The 23,930-nt window shown below is 43.3% G+C and overlaps 1 protein-coding gene across 1 annotated transcript in view; it reads right to left on the reverse strand.

Annotated features, from left to right (window-relative positions):
• Positions 1-2,417: 2,417 nt before the first annotated feature.
• Positions 2,418-23,930, reverse strand: part of LOC124112992 — a 42,791-nt gene continuing 21,278 nt past the window's right edge. The window contains exons 8-10 of the mRNA XM_048398271.1: positions 19,423-19,467; positions 14,392-14,700; positions 2,418-13,373 (exon numbers count right to left, since the gene is read on the reverse strand). Of these exons, the coding sequence (XP_048254228.1) occupies positions 14,421-14,700; positions 19,423-19,467 (325 nt within the window). The 3' untranslated portion in view covers positions 2,418-13,373; positions 14,392-14,420. The remainder of the gene's footprint in view (positions 13,374-14,391; positions 14,701-19,422; positions 19,468-23,930) is intronic.

Below are 23,930 nucleotides of genomic sequence, written 5' to 3' on the forward strand. Positions count from 1 at the left end.
TAATGAGTGAGTCTAATGAGTGAGTCCAATGAGTGAGTGAGTCTAATGATTGAGTGAGTCCAATGAGTGAGTGAGTCCAATGAGTGAGTGAGTCTAATGAATGAGTGAGTCTTATGAGTGAGACCAATGAGTGAGTGAGTCTAATGATTGAGTGAGTCCAATGAGTGAGTGAGTCCAATGAGTGAGTGAGTCCAATGAGTGAGTGAGTCTAATGAGTGAGTCTAAGGAGTGAGTGATGGTCTAATGCGTGAGTGAGTCTAATGAGTGAGTGATGGTCTAATGTGTGAGTCTAATGAGTGAACGAGTCTAATGAGTGAGTCTAATTAGTAACTGAGTCTAATGAGTGAGTGAGTGAGTCTAATGAGTGAGTCTAATGAGTGAGTCTAGTGAGTGAGTGAGTCTAATGAGTGAGTGAGTCTAATGAGTGAGTGAGTCTAATAAGTGAGTGATGGTCTAATGAGTGAGTGAGTCTAATGAGTGAGTGAGTGTAATGAGTGAGTGAGTCTAATGAGTGAGTGTAATGAGTGAGTCTAATGAGTCTAGTGAGTGAGTGAGTCTAATGAGGGAGTGATGGTCTTAACGAGTGAGTCTAATGAGTGAGAGTATAATGAGTGAGCGAGTCTAATGAGCAAGTGAGTCTAATGAGTGCGTGAGTCTAATGAATGAGTCTAGTGAATCTAATGAGTGTAATGAGTGAGTGAGTCTAGTAAGTCAATTGAGTCTAATTAGTAAGTGAGTCTAGTGAGTGAGTGATTGAGTCTGATGATTGATTGAGTGTAATGAGTGAGTCTAATGAGAAAGTCTAATGAGTGAGTAAGTGAGTCTAATGAGTGAGTGAGTCTAATAAGTGAGTGAGTCTAATGAGTGAGTGAGTCTAATGAGTGAGTGAGTCTAATGACAAAGTGAGTCCAATGAGTAAGTGAGTCTAATGAGTGAGCGAGTCTAATGAGTGAGTGTGTCTACTGACTGAGTCTAATGAGTAAGTGAGTCTAATGAGTAAGTCTAATGAGTGAGTGAGTCTAATGAGTAAGTCTAATAAGTGAGTGAGTCTACTGACTGAGTGAGTCTAATGAGTGAGTGAGTCAAATGAGTGAGTGAGTCTAATGAGTGAGTGAGTCTAATGAGTGAGTGAGTCTAATGAGTGAGTGAGTCTAATGAGTAAGTCTAATAAGTGAGTGAGTCTACTGACTGAGTGAGTCTAATGAGTGAGTGAGTCAAATGAGTGAGTGAGTCTAATGAGTGAGTGAGTCTAATGAGTGAGTGAGTCTAATGAGTGAGTGAGTCTAATGAGTAAGTCTAATAAGTGAGTGAGTCTACTGACTGAGTGAGTCTAATGAGTAAGTGAGTCTAATGAGTAAGTCTAATAAGTGAGTGAGTCTACTGACTGAGTGAGTCTAATGAGTGAGTGAGTCAAATGAGTGAGTGAGTCTAATGAGTGAGTGAGTCTAATGAGTGAGTGAGTCTAATGAGTGAGTGAGTCTAATGAGTGAGTGAGTCTAATGAGTGAGTGAGTCCAATGAGTGAGTGAGTCTAATGAGTGAGTGAGTCTAATGAGTGAGTGAGTCAAATGAGTGAGTGAGTCTAATGAGTGAGTGAGTCTAATGAGTGGTCTAATGAGTGAGTGAGTCTAATGAGTGAGTCTAATGAATTTGTCTAATGAGTGAGTGAGTCTAATGAATGAGTCTAATGAGTGAGTGAAGGTCTAATGAGTGAGTGATGGTCTAATGAGTGAGTCTAATGAGTGAGTGAGTCCAATGAGTGAGTGAGTCTAATGATTGAGTGAGTCCAATGAGTGAGTGAGTCCAATGAGTGAGTGAGTCCAATGAGTGAGTGAGTCTAATGAGTGAGTCTAAGGAGTGAGTGATGGTCTAATGCGTGAGTGAGTCTAATGAGTGAGTGATGGTCTAATGCGTGAGTGAGTCTAATGAGTGAGTGATGGTCTGTGTGAGTCTAGTGAGTGAGTGATGGTCAAATGCGTTAGTGAGTCTAATGAGTGAGTGATGGTCTAATGCGTGAGTGAGCCTAATGCGTGATTTAGCCTTATGAGTGAGTGAGTCTAAGGAGTGAGTGATGGTCTAATGCGTGAGTGAGCCTAATGCATGAGTGAGCCTAATGAGTGAGTGAGTCTAATGAGTGAGTGATGGTCTAATGCGTGAGTGAGTCTAATGAGTGAGTGATGGTCTAATGCGTGAGTGAGTCTAATGAGAGATTGAGTCTGATGAGTGAGTAGTGAGTGAGTGAAAGTCTAATGAGTGTGGTGTGTGGTGTGGTGTGGTGTGGTGTGGTGTGGTGTGGTGTGGTGTGTAAATGAGTGGAGTGGAGTGGGATAGAGCGGAGTGAGCTTGTCTTATTCCCGGATCAGCAAGAGTCCCTGCAGCAAGACCATGGCTAACTGTAAGACAAAATCAACTCTGGACTGATGGTTTTTCTTTTTTATTAGAAGCAGAGCATTAAAAAGCTTGTACAAACAGCAGGTCCAAAGAAAGCACAATACATATTAAAACATAAGGCCAGTATCATCAATGGGTTACATGATATTAATTATACATATATATATGGTATTACAACACATTCAATTAGGATACTAGTACATGGTATAAGCCATAATACAAAAACACCATCTACAGGTTACAGTAATATTGCAAACTGGCCCAAGTTTTTTATGTTCATATATCTTCCATGCAGTTTATGAAATAATCTGCTGGCCTGCTAACCTAATGCTAGTTATGTCACTGTTGGTCAAGGCAAACATAGTTGTCATCTGCCGGACTAGCTGGAAATGTTCCTACTTGGATTTGCCATATTTCACCATCATGACATTGAATACCCAGGATCTTGTACAATTTGTGAACCAAGGTTCACAGTTCTTACAAAAGTAAAGGAACGGCTGAATTGAGTCTCTTAGTTTTCGTAACCAACATAATAGGAATGACCATTATTACCCGAGTCATGGGATCAGTGTGAACTCAACATCTGGGGAGTATTCGATCCAAGCAGTCGGTGAGGCGCGAGAAGGTTTACAGTCACATTACCATCTCATCCTACCGGGTACCCATTCACTGCTGGTGAACAGAGGCATACTTTGAACAAAGCCACTATTCCAGTAATATCATGTCAAGGACACCACAAATGGGCTGTACACACTGTACCCATGTAGGGAATCAAATCCAGGTTTTCGGCGTGCCCATGCAGTATTTTTTAGATCAACTAAAGTGAATATTTTATTGGAAAGTTTTTCAGTTGATCTTTTAACCCAAACGGGTAATGTTCAATACTTCACCAGTTGCTATCTATGTCTAGATATTCTAATAATTTGTTTGTTGAATGAATCCTCTACTATATTTGCTATATAAAGTATACTATTCCAATAAGACCGCTGACCAAATTCTCCACCAAATCAGTAGGTAATCTTCATAAGCAGCCTCTGACCAACTTTAACATGACAGTTCATACCAAAGGAGACTTGACTGCCTTGTAACTATTATCCAAAATGTTTTAGTTTCATCAATGTTTGAACAAAATTTGATCACTTGTGCGAAAAAAAATAAAACGGCAGTTCTGTGACAAGAATATAATTTTCAACCTGTGTCGTGACCAACTTTTGTCAACCTGTGTCGTGACCAACCTGTGTCGTGACCAACCTGTGTCGTGACCAACCTTTGTCAACCTGTGTCGTGACCAACCTGTGTCGTGACCAACATGTGTTGTGACCAACCTGTGTCGTGACTAGAGGAAAGCATGTCCAGTATCCTATATCAAAGCTTAGTTTCTACCCTTGCCTTACTTTCTTGGCTCAATCATGGCATTACCTCACGAAGATCTCGAATGAATGTGAGACTTCCAATCAGATCGCTATTCTTAACTCGTGTGGCTTCACAATGATCGCGACTACAACAGACAATGACCAGGTCGCTTTGATAACAAGCATTGGGTTTAACGCCGCTTTTAACAGTATTCCAGTTATATCACGGCGTGTCAGCTTAATGTTGGAGGAAAGCCCGAAGTGATGCAGGTCTCAGACGTTTGACACTTCGGTGAAACCCACGAGCACGGGTATGGTGGTGACAAACCTAGAAACATAATCGGGGAGAACCGGGATCCGAACCCACAATCATAGGTTTCTGGCGTGCCAAGGGACGCAACTCTGCACAGCGAATCGCAGCGCCTTAGACAACTGGGCCACCCGTGCCCCCGAGAGACAAACAGATGGAAAAAAAATATTAGTGTCAACAAAGACAGGCAGCAATAAATCACTTTCAAACGAATCTATACCAGTTGTGTTTAATGACTGTTCTCATCATCGCAGCACTTACAAGCACAGTACATGGGTGAACTGATTTAAAACTTGGAAACACTTGTCTTTGCTTAATCGTTGAAAGAGCTTCAAGGCAAATTCAACAAGCTATATGTCAGCAGCCATGTTTTCGGAACCCGGATGTTGAATTTATGAAATGTCCTCTGATTGGACTATCAATATGTGGGATAGTGCAATCATACTTAGCACAGGAAAGTTGGCTTGGTGTGGCAAGGGTGGAAACTAGACTTTGATAAGTAGGCTTGTGGACACTCTTGCCAAAGTACACATAATTTAGGGATAATAACTTCTTAAATATTGTAAAAAGCGACGTTTTGGTATAGATCCTCATACCGTTGTCAAGCAAGACTGAATGAGGGACATTGTACAGAATATATATAGTAGGTGGAGGATTAACAGTAGAGGATTAAGAGCAACAATAAGAGCATACATGATTAAATTGCCTCGGGAAGATGGTGCACAGCAAGCTTGAGGAAAGGAACCTACCGTACTCCTCATCCAAGTACCTGATCAAGTTGACGTCTGCTGGAAATATACACAGCTTGCCATTGACATAAGACATCTTTCTTCAAATGTCCAGTATTTTAAGTTTATTTTTGATAAATACAGCACTTTCATATAGTTGGCAGCAGTACATAACCTACAGCAGGTACAACTACGCATGATGTAATCAAATCATTTCCTTTTTCTAAATTGCCAAACTGGGATTTATACTTTGGGAAATATGACGACATGGTGTACGCCACTAGAGATTATTATGAAAAGCACGTCATGCTGAAAACCTCAATTATTCATTCCTGGGTAAACAATGATGGGAAATGAATGAATAGGGACAAGCAGAGAAGTATTGTCAAGACAACTGCAAGAAAATTATATCATCTAAAAAAAAGGAGAAAACTCGATATACCTGCTTCAAACTCTTTGACTAACAACTATTAATTGTCAAACTTAATATCTTTAAAAAACAACAACAATTAGTTGGTTACAAAACTACTCTTATGGTTATAGGATTCATTTTTAGCCAGAAATATCAAGATGAGAGACTAAATTTGGCCTTTAGAACACAATGAAATTTGCAACATACAAAAGACTGAAATAAACACACTGATACCAAGCACCAAATTATCCAACATTCATTGTCTGAGCAGAAACTGTTTTGACTGCATTTCCAAAATGTGGGACCAGTTGGTAAAATAGGATTGCTGACCGGGGTCCTGTCCACCAAAACAAGTAGACGGGGTGTCCGATTTCTCATAGGCTGCAATTGGATGACAATATATATATGCCACTCATTTGTCTTTGGTATAAAACTATATAGAGAACTACACAAACTTTGTTTGTGATGTAAAATTGCCCTCAGCAAAACTAACATCAGCAGAGCTACTTGTTATGCTCTTTATCATCCAAAGCAATCTTTCAAAATGTTGCCATTTTATTTACTTTCGTAAACATGGACATGTTGTCGTGACTGAAATATAGTTTGATCTGTTCTACTTTGTACCACTCCTCCACCTGTAGGTTAAAAGCATTACGTGTTATGAACCAAATTAATCTAATTGGTCACCTAGGTCAAATCTGATTGGTCACTTACGTCAAATCTGAATGGTCAATTAATAAAGCATTGAAAAGCAACAACAATACCTGTCAATTGAAGCTGACAGTATGATGTTGGACAATAAATAGCAGGGCTCAGATAAAATCTCACAGAGTGTCTTTTGACATCAAATATATCAACACTTGTCGGAAAAGTTTATAAAGTCGTCAGCAAGCCGTGCAGTTTTAACTTTTTTTGACACCTGTTGATCTATTTGATATCAACAGACACCCGGAGAGATTCTCTATATCTGTAGTCTGGATGAATGGATTCACTGCTATTAACATTATTTCAATTTTATCGGCTTCTTGGGAATGTGAAGTAAACAAAAGTGGACCAGGTCTTGGAAACTTAGATTTGGCTGAAATGCACAAAAATGGGCATGGCGTGGACAAACCAAGGATTGTAAACAGGTGAAACTGGGCTACAAACCCAGAACGGCACACCCCGGCAAGTGAGGAATGTAACAAACTGGAGCACTTAGCCCACTAGGCCACCGGCGACACCTCTTATATAACTACAGGTGGTGGTTTAAGTCAATATGGGGTTGTTTAAAACAGTTAACCTGCTGGACCAGTTGTTAGTATTTGACATATTATATCATTGTGATAGCTGGAATACCTACATTATGATGAGGTATCCGAAAAAGACTCTGGGATGAATACCTGTCAACTCTCACACACTTGCCGTGAGACACACTTCATGACTGTAAATGTCATTGGTCTACATTAGTAAAGTTAAAGTTTTATCATCAAATATCTTGACACTGCAAGTAACATGCACTGTAAGAAAGAATAATATTTGTAGTACAGGACAAAATAGTCTGCAATACATACATCACCGATGGTACTTGAGCTTTTGTCATTCTTTCTCATCTCTTTTTAGACAATATACCAAAATACTTTCAACCAGAGGGCTCAAAATCCTGGGCAAGATAGTTCATATCCTTTTCGTTTCCGGGGTTCGCCTGCTTAGACCCCCCCACCAAGGCTTGGCCCTGGACCCTGGCTAATATAGATCTCACTCATAACAACATTTGGAGTAGACAGCTATGGATGATGAGCTTGTATTATGATTAAAATTGTTGGGTTAACCAGAGGTATCAAATTGCAATTACATAACACTGCATCGTGTACGAACATCCCCTGCAGATTTAAATATCTGGAGTTTCCTTCTCAATCCTAGCACTACAGAGCTGATGGTATTCTCAACCAAGAGACCTTTCTTCATCATTAAAAAACAATTGGTTGGTAGTTTGGGTCAATATTTAGGACAGTGTTTTAACACTACTTTGTCTACGCTCTACAATATAGAATATCTGATTATATTCTGAATCTGTTCACAAAATATCAATGAGAAATCTAAAGTAGCATCATGGGAAGGGAGGTAACTCTTGAAGTAAAAATTCAAGGAAAACTCAAGTAGCTTATAGGGGTAATTGTCTTAATTCACCCTACCTAAAGATTTTAAGTGACCAAAAAGACATTTTTGTTTTAGTTTACTTGTGATTTTGAAAGAAATTTTCCGTAAACAATGTAGATAAAAACCTCACTATGGCACATGCAAAACTAATACTGATCAGGAGAACATGACATGAAATTCATGCACAATCAATGTTCCTTACAAGAAAGTTGTCATGAGATAGCAGTAAAAAACACATTAAAAAAAGCAAATATACAAACACGAGAAAATATGAACAAAAGCACTGAATACAGCATGTTAACACGGCCAGCACTGAATATGGCCATTCTTATTTAGCAAATCAAGCCCATGTACTGTCCACTGAGCATTGCTGAAATGTTTCTGCCTTGTCTGAAATGGGTTGATCATATAAAGGCTTGTGTTCCAGAGACAGCAAACCAATCCCAGAACCTTGGTACCATGAGGTGGTAAATATGCAAATGAGATATCCCAGCTTGAACTTGCTTGAAGCTCCTCACATCAATATGATGCCTTTGTTCTCAATAACTATAAACTAACATTCCTAATAAATTTAGAAGGGGTTTCCCAATGTGCCTCCTACACATGACAATTAGGGCTGAGATGGGTAACTTGGGTACTCAGGTCGGGTGGATACTGAGTAGGAACCGGGTACCTGCATTACTACCTGGACCCGTGGATCGTCATGTGATATATTGTTCAATGACAAAAATAATCAAGAACTCCATGGTTAAACCACAAGTCACTAATGTTCACATTTCTTTCTGACAAAGCACACATTTCTTCTGACTTTTATTTGTTTGAATAAAGATAAAGCTTCAGTCAACTTCAGTGTATATGTCACCAGATCGTTTTATACGTGCATGATACTTTTGCCAGGGCTCGGTTCAAACAATTCTCAATACCGGTAAGACAATTTGTACCCATCTCATAAGGCCTACAGCAGGTACTCGAGTAGGGTCGGTAATAGGGGGCGGGTGAATGGAATACACATGGATGCAAGTCATTTGGCACTGTATGATAAACAGGGAGGTCACCCACTACGGCATAAGCCTGGCAACATGTGGCTGGGGACCTACTCCGACCCTCACCCCACATGGAGAGAGCCCGGCAACATGTGGCTGGGGACCTACTCCGACCCTCACCCCCCATGGAGAGAGCCTGGCAACATGTGGCTGGGGACCTACTCCGACCCTCAACCAGCATGGAGAGAGCCCGGCAACATGTGACTGGGGACGTACTCCGACCCTCACCCCCATGGAGAGAGCCTGGCAACATATGGCTGGGGACCTACTCCGACCCTCACCCCCCATGGAGAGAGCCTGGCAACATATGGCTGGGGACCTACTCCGACCCTCAACCAGCATGGAGAGAGCCTGGCAACATATGGCTGGGGACCTACTCCGACCCTCAACCAGCATGGAGAGAGCCCGGCAACATATGGCTGGGGACCTACTCCGACCCTCAACCAGCATGGAGAGAGCCCGGCAACATGTGACTGGGGACCTACTCCGACCCTCAACCAGCATGGAGAGAGCCTGGCAACATATGGCTGGGGACGTACTCCGACCCTCACCCCCCATGGAGAGAGCCTGGCAACATGTGGCTGGGGACCTACTCCGACCCTCAACCAGCATGGAGAGAGCCCGGCAACATGTGACTGGGGACGTACTCCGACCCTCACCCCCATGGAGAGAGCCTGGCAACATATGGCTGGGGACCTACTCCGACCCTCACCCCCATGGAGAAAGCCTGGCAACATATGGCTGGGGACCTACTCCGACCCTCACCCCCCATGGTGAGACAGCATGTCAACCGAGGACCAGCCATTGTGACAATGCAATCAATATGGTCTGGGTATGATGACACAACAGGGCAACCAGCTTCCAGGGATGTCTATCCAAAATATACTAGTTTTCCTTTTAAATGTTTTCAGAGTAACATCTACTTTGCACATATCGCTAACTTTTCCTCCAAGGTGAGACACAGTATAGGCGCCCTCGAAACATATGAAATAAAACATAGAGAACCATAACACATGAACTAATTTAGTTCACCCCAGTCCAGTTCCTTTAAGTATGAACACAACTATTCAACTGTATCACACAAACCAACCTCCTCTCAGAGGCAGGCTCCAGCAGGTGAAGAATCATAAATACATTTCTTCATCCATCATCCTTGAACATCTTATGAACTGTTTGTTGTAGACTTGTCACTGAGCAAAACAATCTCATTGCATGCTTGGAGCTAATTACAAGTGAGCATTGCATTTAAATGTGACAATTGTAAATACTTAACAAAATAATGAAAAAGAGCAACAGTAAGCAGTGATTTGAATTAAAATATTCAAGATACCAAACACCAGTTTTCTACTTGGAATAGAAGACATGATCTTGTTGAACAAATTGAAAATTGACTACAAAAGAATGAAAACTTAACATGTGCACATGTACAATAAATGCTGATGAGAAAACATTCCGTTGGGAACTCACACAATACTGATGGTAAAACGTTGCAGCTTTTAACACACAGCTCACTTCATCTTCATCACTAAGGCTGAAATTACCAAGCTCTTGTCCGATACATACCACAAGGCATTGTTCACCACAAAAAAGGAACAATGATCATAATACACTTTTTCCGTGAAATACAATAATTTTGATATGATAAAAAGCTTAAGTTTGTTTCACATAAATGTCTGAGATTCTTTTGAAAAATTAACTCTCCTCCCGAAAATCCTGGAAAAAATACTTTGTTTTACAACAAAACACTTGTTCACTGAGCATTCTGCATTTTGTGTAAAATAATGTCAATAAAGAATTGTTTGGCTCTTGTTTTCAGGGTGAAAAATGTATATCTTAAAGCAGTGACTAGAATGAATCTATCTCAAAGAACCATCAACAGACATTTAACAGAAAACTCAACTTAATGCAAATATCAAGATAATCAAATCTTTTACTCCAAGCCTTAATCCAATTTAAAAAGTGTCATTAAAGGATTATGTGCCTTAAAGAAAGAGCCATCATTCTTTTTGTGTGAGTGAATGCCTACACATGCTGTGTAGTCTGAATGCAGCACACAAATAGTGTGTGCCCTTCAACCCAGTGTCAGCCTGGTAGTCTCCCATATGAACCCGCAGAAACGTGGGAGAGGTCATTAAAATACGCAAGCGACATAAAAAAACATCTAGATATGAAATATTAATTATGCATCATAAATTACAAACATCAAGTTTGAAATTGCAAAACAATGTCAACAATCTATCAATAGGATCATCATCATCATCATCATCATCATCATCAACACTAAAGTCACAAACAATCTTGTCAAAAGCACCTTTTTCAACATCGGTCTTGAACTAGTATCACTTCCACCTTCCCAAATTCCTTTTGGTAAAAAGTTCAGAATTTTAATATTTCCACACCCCTACTAATCACATCTGACGCTGATTAATTAATTAACTCAATATGTGTATTGGAGGAAGTTGAAAGTATGATCCCACTTACAAGATGTTTTCTAGTTAGCAACAACATCAAACGTGACATCAACTGACAACATGTGGATATTCAACGATCACATAATAATACATATATATCTCACTGACCTGTCATCAGATCGATTAAAAACAGTAAGACTGACTCTCTGACATGCATAAGATTATATTCAGAGGCAGACCACTGTATCTTTTCGGGCGGAGGACATTGAAACAGCAATTCCCAAATTCATTTAACCACAATTCTGTGATCACTAAAACATAGCCAGATGAGAGGAATGGCTAATGTACCAAATATTTTGTCACAGTGTCTCATTCTAAAAATGTAACTGTCATAACATTTACAAAATAATACTTTTATTGAACAGGTTGAACATCGTCTCCCTCCAATATATAATGGTCAGTCCATGACACAGCAGGAAACTGGTTCTTTAATTTAAGGAACTATATCACTCAAATTTAAGGATTCATCATAAAGAAAGAACTTTGACATAATAATGTGCACTCAGAAAGCACCAATGTATCACAAACATCTTTCCTTAACCTCATACAAACCATTATTCCTAACATTAAATAATATTATGGAGAGCCTCAACACGTCTCCGTGAGGCATGTTATATTCAGGAGCTGTCCCGAAGACTTCCTTTTATCAAATATTCCAGCTGAGTGAGTGAGTATGATTTTATGCCACTGTAGCAGTATTTCAACAATTATGGCAGGGGACACAAGAAATAGGCTTCACACATTCTACCCATGTGGGGAATCAAACCCAGGCCTTCGACGTAACGTGTGAACACTTAAACCACTAGGTACCCCACCGCCCTTTAATCCAACTGAACACCACTGTTAGCTGAATCCTGACTTCCATTATATCTACTTTATGGTTTGTTTGTTTGTTTGTTGTTTAACGCCACACTCAGCAATATTCCAGCTATGTGACGGTGGTCTGTAAATAATCGAATCTGGACCAGACAATCCAGTGATTAACATCATGAGCATGATGAGCATCAATCTGTTTTCACAGAGCTGCTAAATAAAAAGAGCTGTGAACATATATTCTACCTTTAATATGAAAAATACTCAATAGTCAAACAGGGGTATCAAATAACAATAAACCCCCTTTGATTGAAACAGTTGACTGGACGGCGCATTCCGTTCCAAATCCAATTCAGTGTGGCTAAATCTACAGGTAACCTAGCTCTACAGTGAAAACACCGTATGTTTATCCCCTAATTGAAGCTGTCTTCATACTGAGATACACTATTCTAGTAAGGCAGCCATCTTTGTAAGGACATGGTTATTGACAATGTCCAGAACATGACTAATTACAAGTCCCTCCATTGACACAAGACAGCACATAGGCAGATGAATCATTCAAAATCAAAATAACAATGGTGGGAAACACTTCAGTCTGAAACCTCAAGGTCAATGAAATGTATTTTGGCTGTAGCTTGGTGAAAAATACAAAATATGTAATCATATCAACTGAAAAATTATTTTGAAAAGAAAAAGGACAATAATTTTAAGGCAGTGAGGAACTTGAAAGTGTTTGCTACATGGGGTTGAGATATGTCAACAAATATTCCTAAACAACGAGGAAGGGCTTTCATTGACCTTGCTATACGAATATCTGGGATAACAGGTGAAACTGTTTATCACAAAAAAGGCAGTAAGTCTTGAAACTGCATCCTATGCTCTCCAGTGTATTATATCTCAAAGTTTCCCGAGGCAAGGGAGATAACTGACTTCAAAAGTCCAGTTTCCCTCCTTTCTGAACTAGGCCGACATTTCTGGGCTCGATCGTAGCGCCACTAAAGGCTATTATGAGTTATGTCCCGTCTATCTCTTCCCTACTGACCAATCAGATTTCACTTCTCATATCACTTGCATTTGCCGAGCAAAATCGCGGCGCCCAGTCAAGACAATACCATCGATAACAAAGATCTTTATTGCAATAAAACAGGTTTTAACTTGCTAAGGGTCTCAAATCACATGAGCACCTTAATTAAAAAAATGAAACAATTTTGAAAATATCTGTCGACACCGAGTTGACTGTACACACTCTCCGCCAATCCTGCAATTGAATGCTTTCGGCAGGGCTGTTGCCATGTTGTTTGATGTCAATTTTGTGACAGGATTTTGATTGGCCAATGCATAGACTCATTAGTCCAGTCGAAATATAACTCCATAATTCCAGCCTAGTTCGGGAAGGGGTGGAAACTAGGCTTTTAAAGTCAGTTATCTCCCTTGCCTCAGGAGGATGAATATCTTCTGTCTATATAACTCTGTATGGCACAGAACCTCATTTGTAAAAACAATGTCAACTAAAACCAAAATAGAGGCTAAAAGTATCAAAATGATTCCACTTAAACAGTAATAGCTGACTGCTTGTGTCTGTTAGAAAACTGGGCAACTGTCTACATGCAACAGACAGTTGGAACCAGTCCACAAGAGGCTGACCCCTCCCCCGGATGTGAAAGAGACCTCCCAGATGGTGGCGTTTATCTTCTTACCACACGTCAGCCTCCTGCCTGAAATACAGAATGAAACGTTTAATGACTGAGACAGACAGACAGACAGACAGACAGGGGATACACAACATATGCTCACAGTCAGGTGAGCTAAAAACAGTGCTTGGGTCTGCACCATACTTCTTCTGACGGCTTGAACGAGGATTTCCTTAATTTAAAATAACAACCCACTCAAAACCATGGAATCTACTAGTCCATGCTCCTTCCACCATATCCCGAAAACACAAAAGAGTTTACATTCAATTTTATCCTGGGAGAATAACGATTAACACATGGTCATACTTCACGTAGGTGACGTTAAACTAGGGTGTGGAGTTTTGCCACAAAAGAAACGGTTTCTTACAACCTCGGACCAGCAAATTTGTAATATTTGATATGGTTTGTTTCTACATGATACAATAAACAACTTCATGAAACATCTACCAAAAATAAATGTTTTACAAAAAAGTATTATGTCAAAAGGGATATTATTGGAACCATTATTTTTGGACAAATTTATTGTAACCAGTATTGTTGCAGCATTTCGTTTTCTTTCATTTCATGTAACTCACATATAACAATTTCAAAGAAATTAAAAATCACATAACGGACATGACTCCCTCCGTCCAACTTTCCCTGTGTTATCTGTGGACTAGCTCCACTGAACCACACTGTCTAGATGTTTCCAAACAACATAATAACATACATCCATGAAGACTGTGTTGAGTTAGTGTTGCAGAATGACTGTATTTGTTCAATATTTTCTATATATCCATTTTCAAAAGTTGACATGGATTTTCCTCCAAGAATTAGGTCCAGAAGAATTATTGTCAAAAACACGTCAATAATAAAAAGTCATATGTAATCAGTTACCCGCAAAAATATATTAATTAACCAAATCCTAATTTGGTTTCATAAAATCAAACCACTCTTTCCTAGGTCAAAGTTAATGAATATTTACAAACAAGTTTATCTATCCTCAGTTGGATTCCTAAATCCGAACCCCTATTCCATGAAGTCACGGTAGATGAATATTTACCAGCAAGATTATTTATCTTGTCCTAGTAACTACGGAGCCTCTTTGTTTTCGGACTTGACATCAAGGATGGCAGCACCTTCGTCTTGAGGTTTGACTCCAGTAATGGCAGCACCTTCATCTTGAGGTTTGACCCCAGTACTGGCAGCACCTTCATCTTGAGGTTTGACCTCAAGAATGGCAGGCCCTTTGTCTTGGGGTTTGACCCCAGTGGTGGCAGGCCCTTTGACTTGGGGTTTGATGGCGCCTTCTTTGTCTTCAGGTTCCAGCTCCTTTTTCATGTCTGTTTCATTCTCAACAGTCACATGGGAACTACAAAACAGTGAAGTCAGCTTTATCAAATCATTTCTCACAATGAGCTTATCTAAAAAAATAATAAGGTAAATCCCTGACTAGTTTGTTGTTTAATGTCGCACTCAGCAATATTTCAGCAATGTTTCAGCAATATTTCAGCATATGATGACAGCCTGTAAATAGTCTGGACCAGACAATCCAGTGACTGACATCATCAGCATGGATCGACCCACGCAAGTGGGATATGACACGCCTGACAACCCGATCTATTAAGTCGACTCTTGCGACAAACCTAGGTTGCTGGGGACCTATATTCCTGTAAATCCAGATGGCAGAAACCCCTGAATCAGTGCTGAGAGTCTTTTGTCTGGGAAAGTCTTTAGATCCCTGGGGCAGGTGCTTTATTTATCAGGGGTGTTTGTCTAGCATCTGAAGTTTTGAAAGGGATTCTTAGGTAAGCATTTCCATTCTACTTTAAATCAGACCAGGCAATAATTTAAGACAAGCACTTATTTCTTTTGGTGCATTTGTTGTCTAGCCATCAAAAATACAAGGCAGGCATAAACAATTGCTTGTGTTAAGGGGCCAATGGCACAGGTAAAATGGTAATGGCATGGTGAAAAATAGGTTCCCAGTGTCTGAAGGACTTTTAGACACTTTCAAATTAAATATCTAGTTTTACTGTACAATCAAAATACAACTGAATTAATAAATAATCATGTCTAGTGACATTATGAAACGAGTGAATAGTTGTATCTGACAAGCTTTTGAGCCACCCCTGCCTACAAGTGACACAAATCTACACAACTAGCTGCAGTACCTCTGACGGCTTGGCCACCCCTGCCTACAAGTGACACAAATCTACACCGCTAACTGCAGTACCTCTGATAGCTTGGCCACCCCTGCCCACAATTGACACAAATCTACACAACTAGCTGCAGCCCCTGTGACGGCTATGCCACCCCTGCCTACAAGTGACACAAATCTACACAACTAGCTGCAGTACCTCTGACGGCTATGCCACCCCTGCCTACAAGTGACACAAATCTACACAACTAGCTGCAGTACTTCTGACGGCTTGGCCACCCCTGCCTACAAGTGACACAAATCTACACCGCTAACTGCAGTACCTCTGATGGCTTGGCCACCCCTGCCAACAAGTGACACAAATCTACACAACTAGCTGCAGTACTTCTGACGGCTTGGCCACCCCTGCCCACAAGTGACACAAATCTACACAACTAGCTGCAGTACTTCTGACGGCTTGGCCACCCCTGCCCACAAGTGACACAAATCTACACCGCTAACTGCAGCCCCTGTGACGGCTATGCCACCCCTGCCCCAAGCGACACAAATCTACACCGCTAACTGCAGTACCTCTGATGGCTTGGCCACCCCTGCCCACAATTGACACAAATCTACACAACTAGCTGCAGCCCCTGTGACGGCTATGCCACCCCTGCCTACAAGTGACACAAATCTACACAACTAGCTGCAGTACTTCTGACGGCTATGCCACCCTTCCTACAAGTGACACAAATCTACACCGCTAACTGCAGTACCTCTGATGGCTTGGCCATCCCTGCCTACAAGTGACACAAATCTACACAACTAGCTGCAGCCCCTGTGACGGCTATGCCACCCCTGGCAACAAGTGACACAAATCTACACAACTAGCTGCAGTACTTCTGACGGCTTGGCCACCCCTGCCCACAAGTGACACAAATCTACACCGCTAACTGCAGCCCCTGTGATGGCTTGGCCACCCCTGCCCACAAGTGACACAAATCTACACCGCTAACTGCAGTACCTCTGACGGCTTGGCCACCCCTGCCTACAAGTGACACAAATCTACACAACTAGCTGCAGTACCTCTGACGGCTATGCCACCCCTGCCTACAAGTGACACAAATCTACACCGCTAACTGCAGTACCTCTGATGGCTTGGCCACCCCTGCCCACAAGTGACACAAATCTACACAACTAGCTGCAGTACCTCTGACGGCTATGCCACCCCTGCCTACAAGTGACACAAATCTACACAACTAGCTGCAGTACTTCTGACGGCTTGGCCACCCCTGCCCACAAGTGACACAAATCTACACAACTAGCTGCAGTACCTCCGACAGCTTGGCCACCCCTGCCTACAAGTGACACAAATCTACACCGCTAACTGCAGTACCTCTGATGGCTTGGCCACCCCTGCCTACAAGTGACGCAAATCTACACAACTAGCTGCAGTACTTCTGACGGCTTGGCCACCCCTGCCCACAAGTGACACAAATCTACACCGCTAACTGCAGCCCCTGTGATGGCTTGGCCACCCCTGCCTACAAGTGACACAAATCTACACCGCTAACTGCAGTACTTCTGACGGCTATGCCACCCCTGCCTACAAGTGACACAAATCTACACAACTAGCTGCAGTACCTCTGACGGCTTGGCCACCCCTGCCCACAAGTGACACAAATCTACACAACTAGCTGCAGTACCTCTGACAGCTTGGCCACCCCTGCCTACAAGTGACACAAATCTACACCGCTAACTGCAGTACCTGTGACGGCTTGGCCACCCCTGCCTACAAGTGACACAAATCTACACCGCTAACTGCAGTACCTCTGATGGCTTGGCCACCCCTGCCTACAAGTGACGCAAATCTACACAACTAGCTGCAGTACTTCTGACGGCTTGGCCACCCCTGCCCACAAGTGACACAAATCTACACCGCTAACTGCAGTACTTCTGACGGCTTGGCCACCCCTGCCCACAAGTGACACAAATCTACACAACTAGCTGCAGTACTTCTGACGGCTTGGCCACCCCTGCCTACAAGTGACACAAATCTACACAACTAGCTGCAGTACCTTTGACGGCTATGCCACCCCTGCCTACAAGTGACACAAATCTACACCGCTAACTGCAGTACCTCTGATGGCTTGGCCACCCCTGCCCACAAGTGACACAAATCTACACAACTAGCTGCAGTACCTCTGACGGCTATGCCACCCCTGCCTTCAAGTGACACAAATCTACACAACTAGCTGCAGTACTTCTGACGGATAGGCCACCCCTGCCCACAAGTGACACAAATCTACACAACTAGCCGCAGTACTCTGACGGCTAGGCCACCCCTGCCTACAAGTGACACAAATCTACACAACTAGCCGCAGTACTTTGACGGCTAGGCCACACCTGCCTACAAGTGACACAAATCTACACAACTAGCTGCAGTACTCTGACGGCTAGGCCACCCCTGCCTACAAGTGACACAAATCTACACAACTAGCCGCAGTACTCTGACGGCTTGGCCACCCCTGCCTACAAGTGACGCAAATCTACACAACTAGCTGCAGTACCTCTGACGGCTTGGCCACCCCTGCCCACAAGTGACACAAATCTACACCGGTAACTGCAGCCCCTGTGATGGCTTGGCCACCCCTGCCCAAAAGTGACACAAATCTACACCGCTAACTGCAGTACTTCTGACGGCTTGGCCACCCCTGCCCACAAGTGACACAAATCTAGACAACTAGCTGCAGTACTTCTGACGGCTTGGCCACCCCTGCCTACAAGTGACACAAATCTACACAACTAGCTGCAGTACCTCTGACGGCTATGCCACCCCTGCCCACAAGTGACACAAATCTACACAACTAGCCGCAGTACTCTGACGGCTAGGCCACCCCTGCCTACAAGTGACACAAATCTACACAACTAGCTGCAGTACCTCTGACGGCTATGCCACCCCTGCCTACAAGTGACACAAATCTACATCGCTAACTGCAGTACCTCTGATGGCTTGGCCACCCCTGCCCACAAGTGACACAAATCTACACAACTAGCTGCAGTACCTCTGACGGCTATGCCACCCCTGCCTACAAGTGACACAAATCTACACAACTAGCTGCTGTTCCTCTGACGGCTATGCCACCCCTGCCTACAAGTGACACAAATCTACACCGCTAACTGCAGTACCTCTGATGGCTTGGCCACCCCTGCCCACAAGTGACACAAATCTACACAACTAGCTGCAGTACCTCTGACGGCTATGCCACCCCTGCCTACAAGTGACACAAATCTACACAACTAGCTGCAGTACCTCTGACGGCTATGCCACCCCTGCCTACAAGTGACACAAATCTACACAACTAGCCGCAGTACTCTGACGGCTAGGCCACCCCTGCCTACAAGTGACACAAATCTACACGACTAGCCGCAGTACTCTGACGGCTTGGCCACCCCTGCCTACAAGTGACGCAAATCTACACAACTAGCTGCAGTACCTCTGACGGCTAGGCCACCCCTGCCTACAAGTGACGCAAATCTACACAACTAGCTGCAGTACTTCTGACGGCTAGGCCACCCCTGCCTACAAGTGACACAAATCTACACAACTAGCCGCAGTACTCTGACGGCTTGGCCACCCCTGCCCACAAGTGACACAAATCTACACAACTAGCCGCAGTACTCTGACGGCTTGGCCACCCCTGCCCACAAGTGACACAAATCTACACAACTAGCCGCAGTACTCTGACGGCTAGGCCACCCCTGCACCTGTGACTTATCATGATATATACTAATACACGAAGAGAACATATCATACTTAGGTTATTCCTGAGTATCATAGTGACAGGTTATTGCATTAATATTGTGACACAATATTTGTCATCTACATTGCAGCTTCCCCGATGTCTCCTATATAGAGGAAGTACCTGCTCTATGTGATATGAGTACACTCACTTGGCATTAGTTGTCATCTCATCAAGCAAGGGCTTCTTCTCAGGACTGAAAGAAAACATGACAGTCAGTAATGTTCATCTTGAGGCCAACTGCTGCTGCAACTGATGGATAGTCATTTTTCCTTATGTCTTCAAAGGGTACATAATTGTCACAATGGGATGTAACATCCACTACCAAAGGGCTTGTTAGTGAGTGTTCATTCCACGTCCTTGGTAGTGGGAGGGAAGCCTCTAACCTAGAGGCAGAAGCAGGGACAATCTGGGCTGGAGTCCACAAGCCATGGGACGCAACATGCACAGCGACTTGTGGAGCCTCAGACATTCTTTTCAGGTAAAGTTCATCAGGTTCATTAAATGTACAAGGAGCATGGGACTTCTGTTTCACCTACACCAGCGGACTGTGTCTCTCAATACAGGTAGCATGTCTCACCTACACAAGCAGACTGTTTCTCAATACAGGTAGCATGTCTCACCTACACAAGCAGACTATGTCTCTATACAGGTAGCATGTCTCACCTACACAAGCAGACTGTGTCTCAATAAAGGGAGCATGTCTCACCTACACCAGCAGACTGTGTCTCTATACAGGTACCATGTCTCACCTACACCAGCGGACTGTGTCTCAATACAGGTAGGTATGTCTCACCTACACAAGCAGACTGTGTCTCAATACAGGGAGCATGTCTCACCTAAACAAGCAGACTGTGTCTCAATACAGGTAGCATGTCTCACCTACACAAGCAGACTGTGTCTCTATACTGGTAGCATGTCTCACCTACACCAGCAGACTGTGTCTCTATACAGGTAGCATGTCTCACCTACACCAGCAGACTGTGTCTCAATACAGGTAGGTATGTCTCACCTACACAAGCAGACTGTGTCTCAATACAGGGAGCATGTCTCACCTAAACCAGCAGACTGTGTCTCAATACAGGTAGCATGTCTCACCTACACAAGCAGACTGTGTCTCAATACAGGGAGCATGTCTCACCTAAACCAGCAGACTGTGTCTCAATACAGGTAGCATGTCTCAACTACACAAGCAGACTGTGTCTCTATACAGGTAGCATGTCTCACCTACACAAGCAGACTGTGTCTCAATACAGGTAGCATGTCTCACCTACACAAGCAGACTGTGTCTCAATACAGGTAGCATGTCTCACCTACACAAGCAGACTCTGTCTCAATACAGGTAGCATGTCTCACCTACACCAGCGGACTGTGTCTCAATACAGGTAGCATGTCTCACCTACACCAGCAGACTGTGTCTCAATACAGGTAGCATGTCTCACCTACACCAGCAGACTGTGTCTCTATACAGGTAGCATGTCTCACCTACACAAGCAGACTGTGTCTCAATACAGGTAGCATGTCTCACCTACACAAGCAGACTGTGTCTCAATACAGGTAGCATGTCTCAACTACACAAGCAGACTGTGTCTCAATACAGGTTGCATGTCTCACCTACACCAGCGGACTGTGTCTCAATACAGGTAGAATGTCTCACCTACACCAGCAGACTGTGTCTCAATACAGGTAGCATGTCTCAACTACACAAGCAGACTGTGTCTCAATACAGGTAGCATGTCTCACCTACACAAGCAGACTGTGTCTCTATACAGGTACCATGTCTCACCTACACCAGCGGACTGTGTCTCAATACAGGTAGGTATGTCTCACCTACACAAGCAGACTGTGTCTCAATACAGGGAGCATGTCTCACCTAAACAAGCAGACTGTGTCTCAATACAGGTAGCATGTCTCACCTACACAAGCAGACTGTGTCTCTATACTGGTAGCATGTCTCACCTACACCAGCAGACTGTGTCTCTATACAGGTAGCATGTCTCACCTACACCAGCAGACTGTGTCTCAATACAGGTAGGTATGTCTCACCTACACAAGCAGACTGTGTCTCAATACAGGGAGCATGTCTCACCTAAACCAGCAGACTGTGTCTCAATACAGGTAGCATGTCTCACCTACACAAGCAGACTGTGTCTCAATACAGGAAGCATGTCTCACCTAAACCAGCAGACTGTGTCTCAATACAGGTAGCATGTCTCAACTACACAAGCAGACAGTGTCTCTATACAGGTAGCATGTCTCACCTACACAAGCAGACTGTGTCTCAATACAGGTAGCATGTCTCACCTACACAAGCAGACTGTGTCTCTATACAGGTACCATGTCTCACCTACACCAGCGGACTGTGTCTCAATACAGGTAGGTATGTCTCACCTACACAAGCAGACTGTGTCTCAATACAGGGAGCATGTCTCACCTAAACAAGCAGACTGTGTCTCAATACAGGTAGCATGTCTCACCTACACCAGCAGACTGTGTCTCTATACAGGTAGCATGTCTCACCTACACAAGCAGACTGTGTCTCAATACAGGTAGCATGTCTCACCTACACAAGCAGACTGTGTCTCAATACAGGTAGCATGTCTCAACTACACAAGCAGACTGTGTCTCAATACAGGTTGCATGTCTCACCTACACCAGCGGACTGTGTCTCAATACAGGTAGAATGTCTCACCTACACCAGCAGACTGTGTCTCAATACAGGTAGCATGTCTCAACTACACAAGCAGACTGTGTCTCAATACAGGTAGCATGTCTCACCTACACAAGCAGACTGCGTCTCAATACAGGGAGCATGTCTCACCTACACCAGCGGACTGTGTCTCAATACAGGTAGCATGTCTCAACTACACAAGCAGACTGTGTCTCTATACAGGTAGCATGTCTCACCTACACCAGCAGACTGTGTCTCTATACAGGTAGCATGTCTCAACTACACAAGCAGACTGTGTCTCTAAATACAGGTAGCATGTCTCAACTACACAAGCAGACTGTGTCTCTATACAGGTAGCATGTCTCAACTACACAAGCAGACTGTGTCTCTAAATACAGGTAGCATGTCTCAACTACACAAGCAGACTGTGTCTCTATACAGGTAGCATGTCTCACCTACACAATCAGACTGTTTCACAATACAGGTAGCATGTCTCACCTACACAAGCAGACTGTGTCTCAATACAGGTAGCATGTCTCACCTACACAAGCAGACTCTGTCTCAATACAGGTAGCATGTCTCAACTACACAAGCAGACTGTGTCTCTATACAGGTAGCATGTCTCACCTACACAAGCAGACTGTGTCTCTATACAGGTAGCATGTCTCACCTACACAAGCAGACTGTTTCACAATACAGGTAGCATGTCTCACCTACACAAGCAGACTGTGTCTCAATACAGGTAGCATGTCTCACCTACACAAGCAGACTGTGTCTCAATACAGGGAGCATGTCTCACCTAAACCAGCGGACTGTGTCTCAATACAGGGAGCATGTCTCAACTACACAAGCAGACTGTGTCTCTATACAGGTAGCATGTCTCACCTACACAAGCAGACTGTGTCTCAATACAGGTAGCATGTCTCACCTACACAAGCAGACTGTGTCTCAATACAGGTAGCATGTCTCACCTACACAAGCAGACTCTGTCTCAATACAGGTAGCATGTCTCACCTACACCAGCGGACTGTGTCTCAATACAGGTAGCATGTCTCACCTACACCAGCAGACTGTGTCTCAATACAGGTAGCATGTCTCACCTACACCAGCAGACTGTGTCTCTATACAGGTAGCATGTCTCACCTACACAAGCAGACTGTGTCTCAATACAGGTAGCATGTCTCACCTACACAAGCAGACTGTGTCTCAATACAGGTAGCATGTCTCAACTACACAAGCAGACTGTGTCTCAATACAGGTTGCATGTCTCACCTACACCAGCGGACTGTGTCTCAATACAGGTAGAATGTCTCACCTACACCAGCAGACTGTGTCTCAATACAGGTAGCATGTCTCAACTACACAAGCAGACTGTGTCTCAATACAGGTAGCATGTCTCACCTACACAAGCAGACTGCGTCTCAATACAGGGAGCATGTCTCACCTACACCAGCGGACTGTGTCTCAATACAGGTAGCATGTCTCAACTACACAAGCAGACTGTGTCTCTATACAGGTAGCATGTCTCACCTACACCAGCAGACTGTGTCTCTATACAGGTAGCATGTCTCAACTACACAAGCAGACTGTGTCTCTAAATACAGGTAGCATGTCTCAACTACACAAGCAGACTGTGTCTCTATACAGGTAGCATGTCTCAACTACACAAGCAGACTGTGTCTCTAAATACAGGTAGCATGTCTCAACTACACAAGCAGACTGTGTCTCTATACAGGTAGCATGTCTCACCTACACAATCAGACTGTTTCACAATACAGGTAGCATGTCTCAACTACACAAGCAGACTGTGTCTCAATACAGGTAGCATGTCTCACCTACACAAGCAGACTCTGTCTCAATACAGGTAGCATGTCTCAACTACACAAGCAGACTGTGTCTCTATACAGGTAGCATGTCTCACCTACACAAGCAGACTGTGTCTCTATACAGGTAGCATGTCTCACCTACACAAGCAGACTGTTTCACAA

This window comes from Haliotis rufescens, unplaced genomic scaffold, assembly GCF_023055435.1.
Source record: "Haliotis rufescens isolate VD_foot unplaced genomic scaffold, xgHalRufe1.0.p SCAF_18, whole genome shotgun sequence".
Lineage (NCBI taxonomy): Eukaryota > Metazoa > Mollusca > Gastropoda > Lepetellida > Haliotidae > Haliotis > Haliotis rufescens.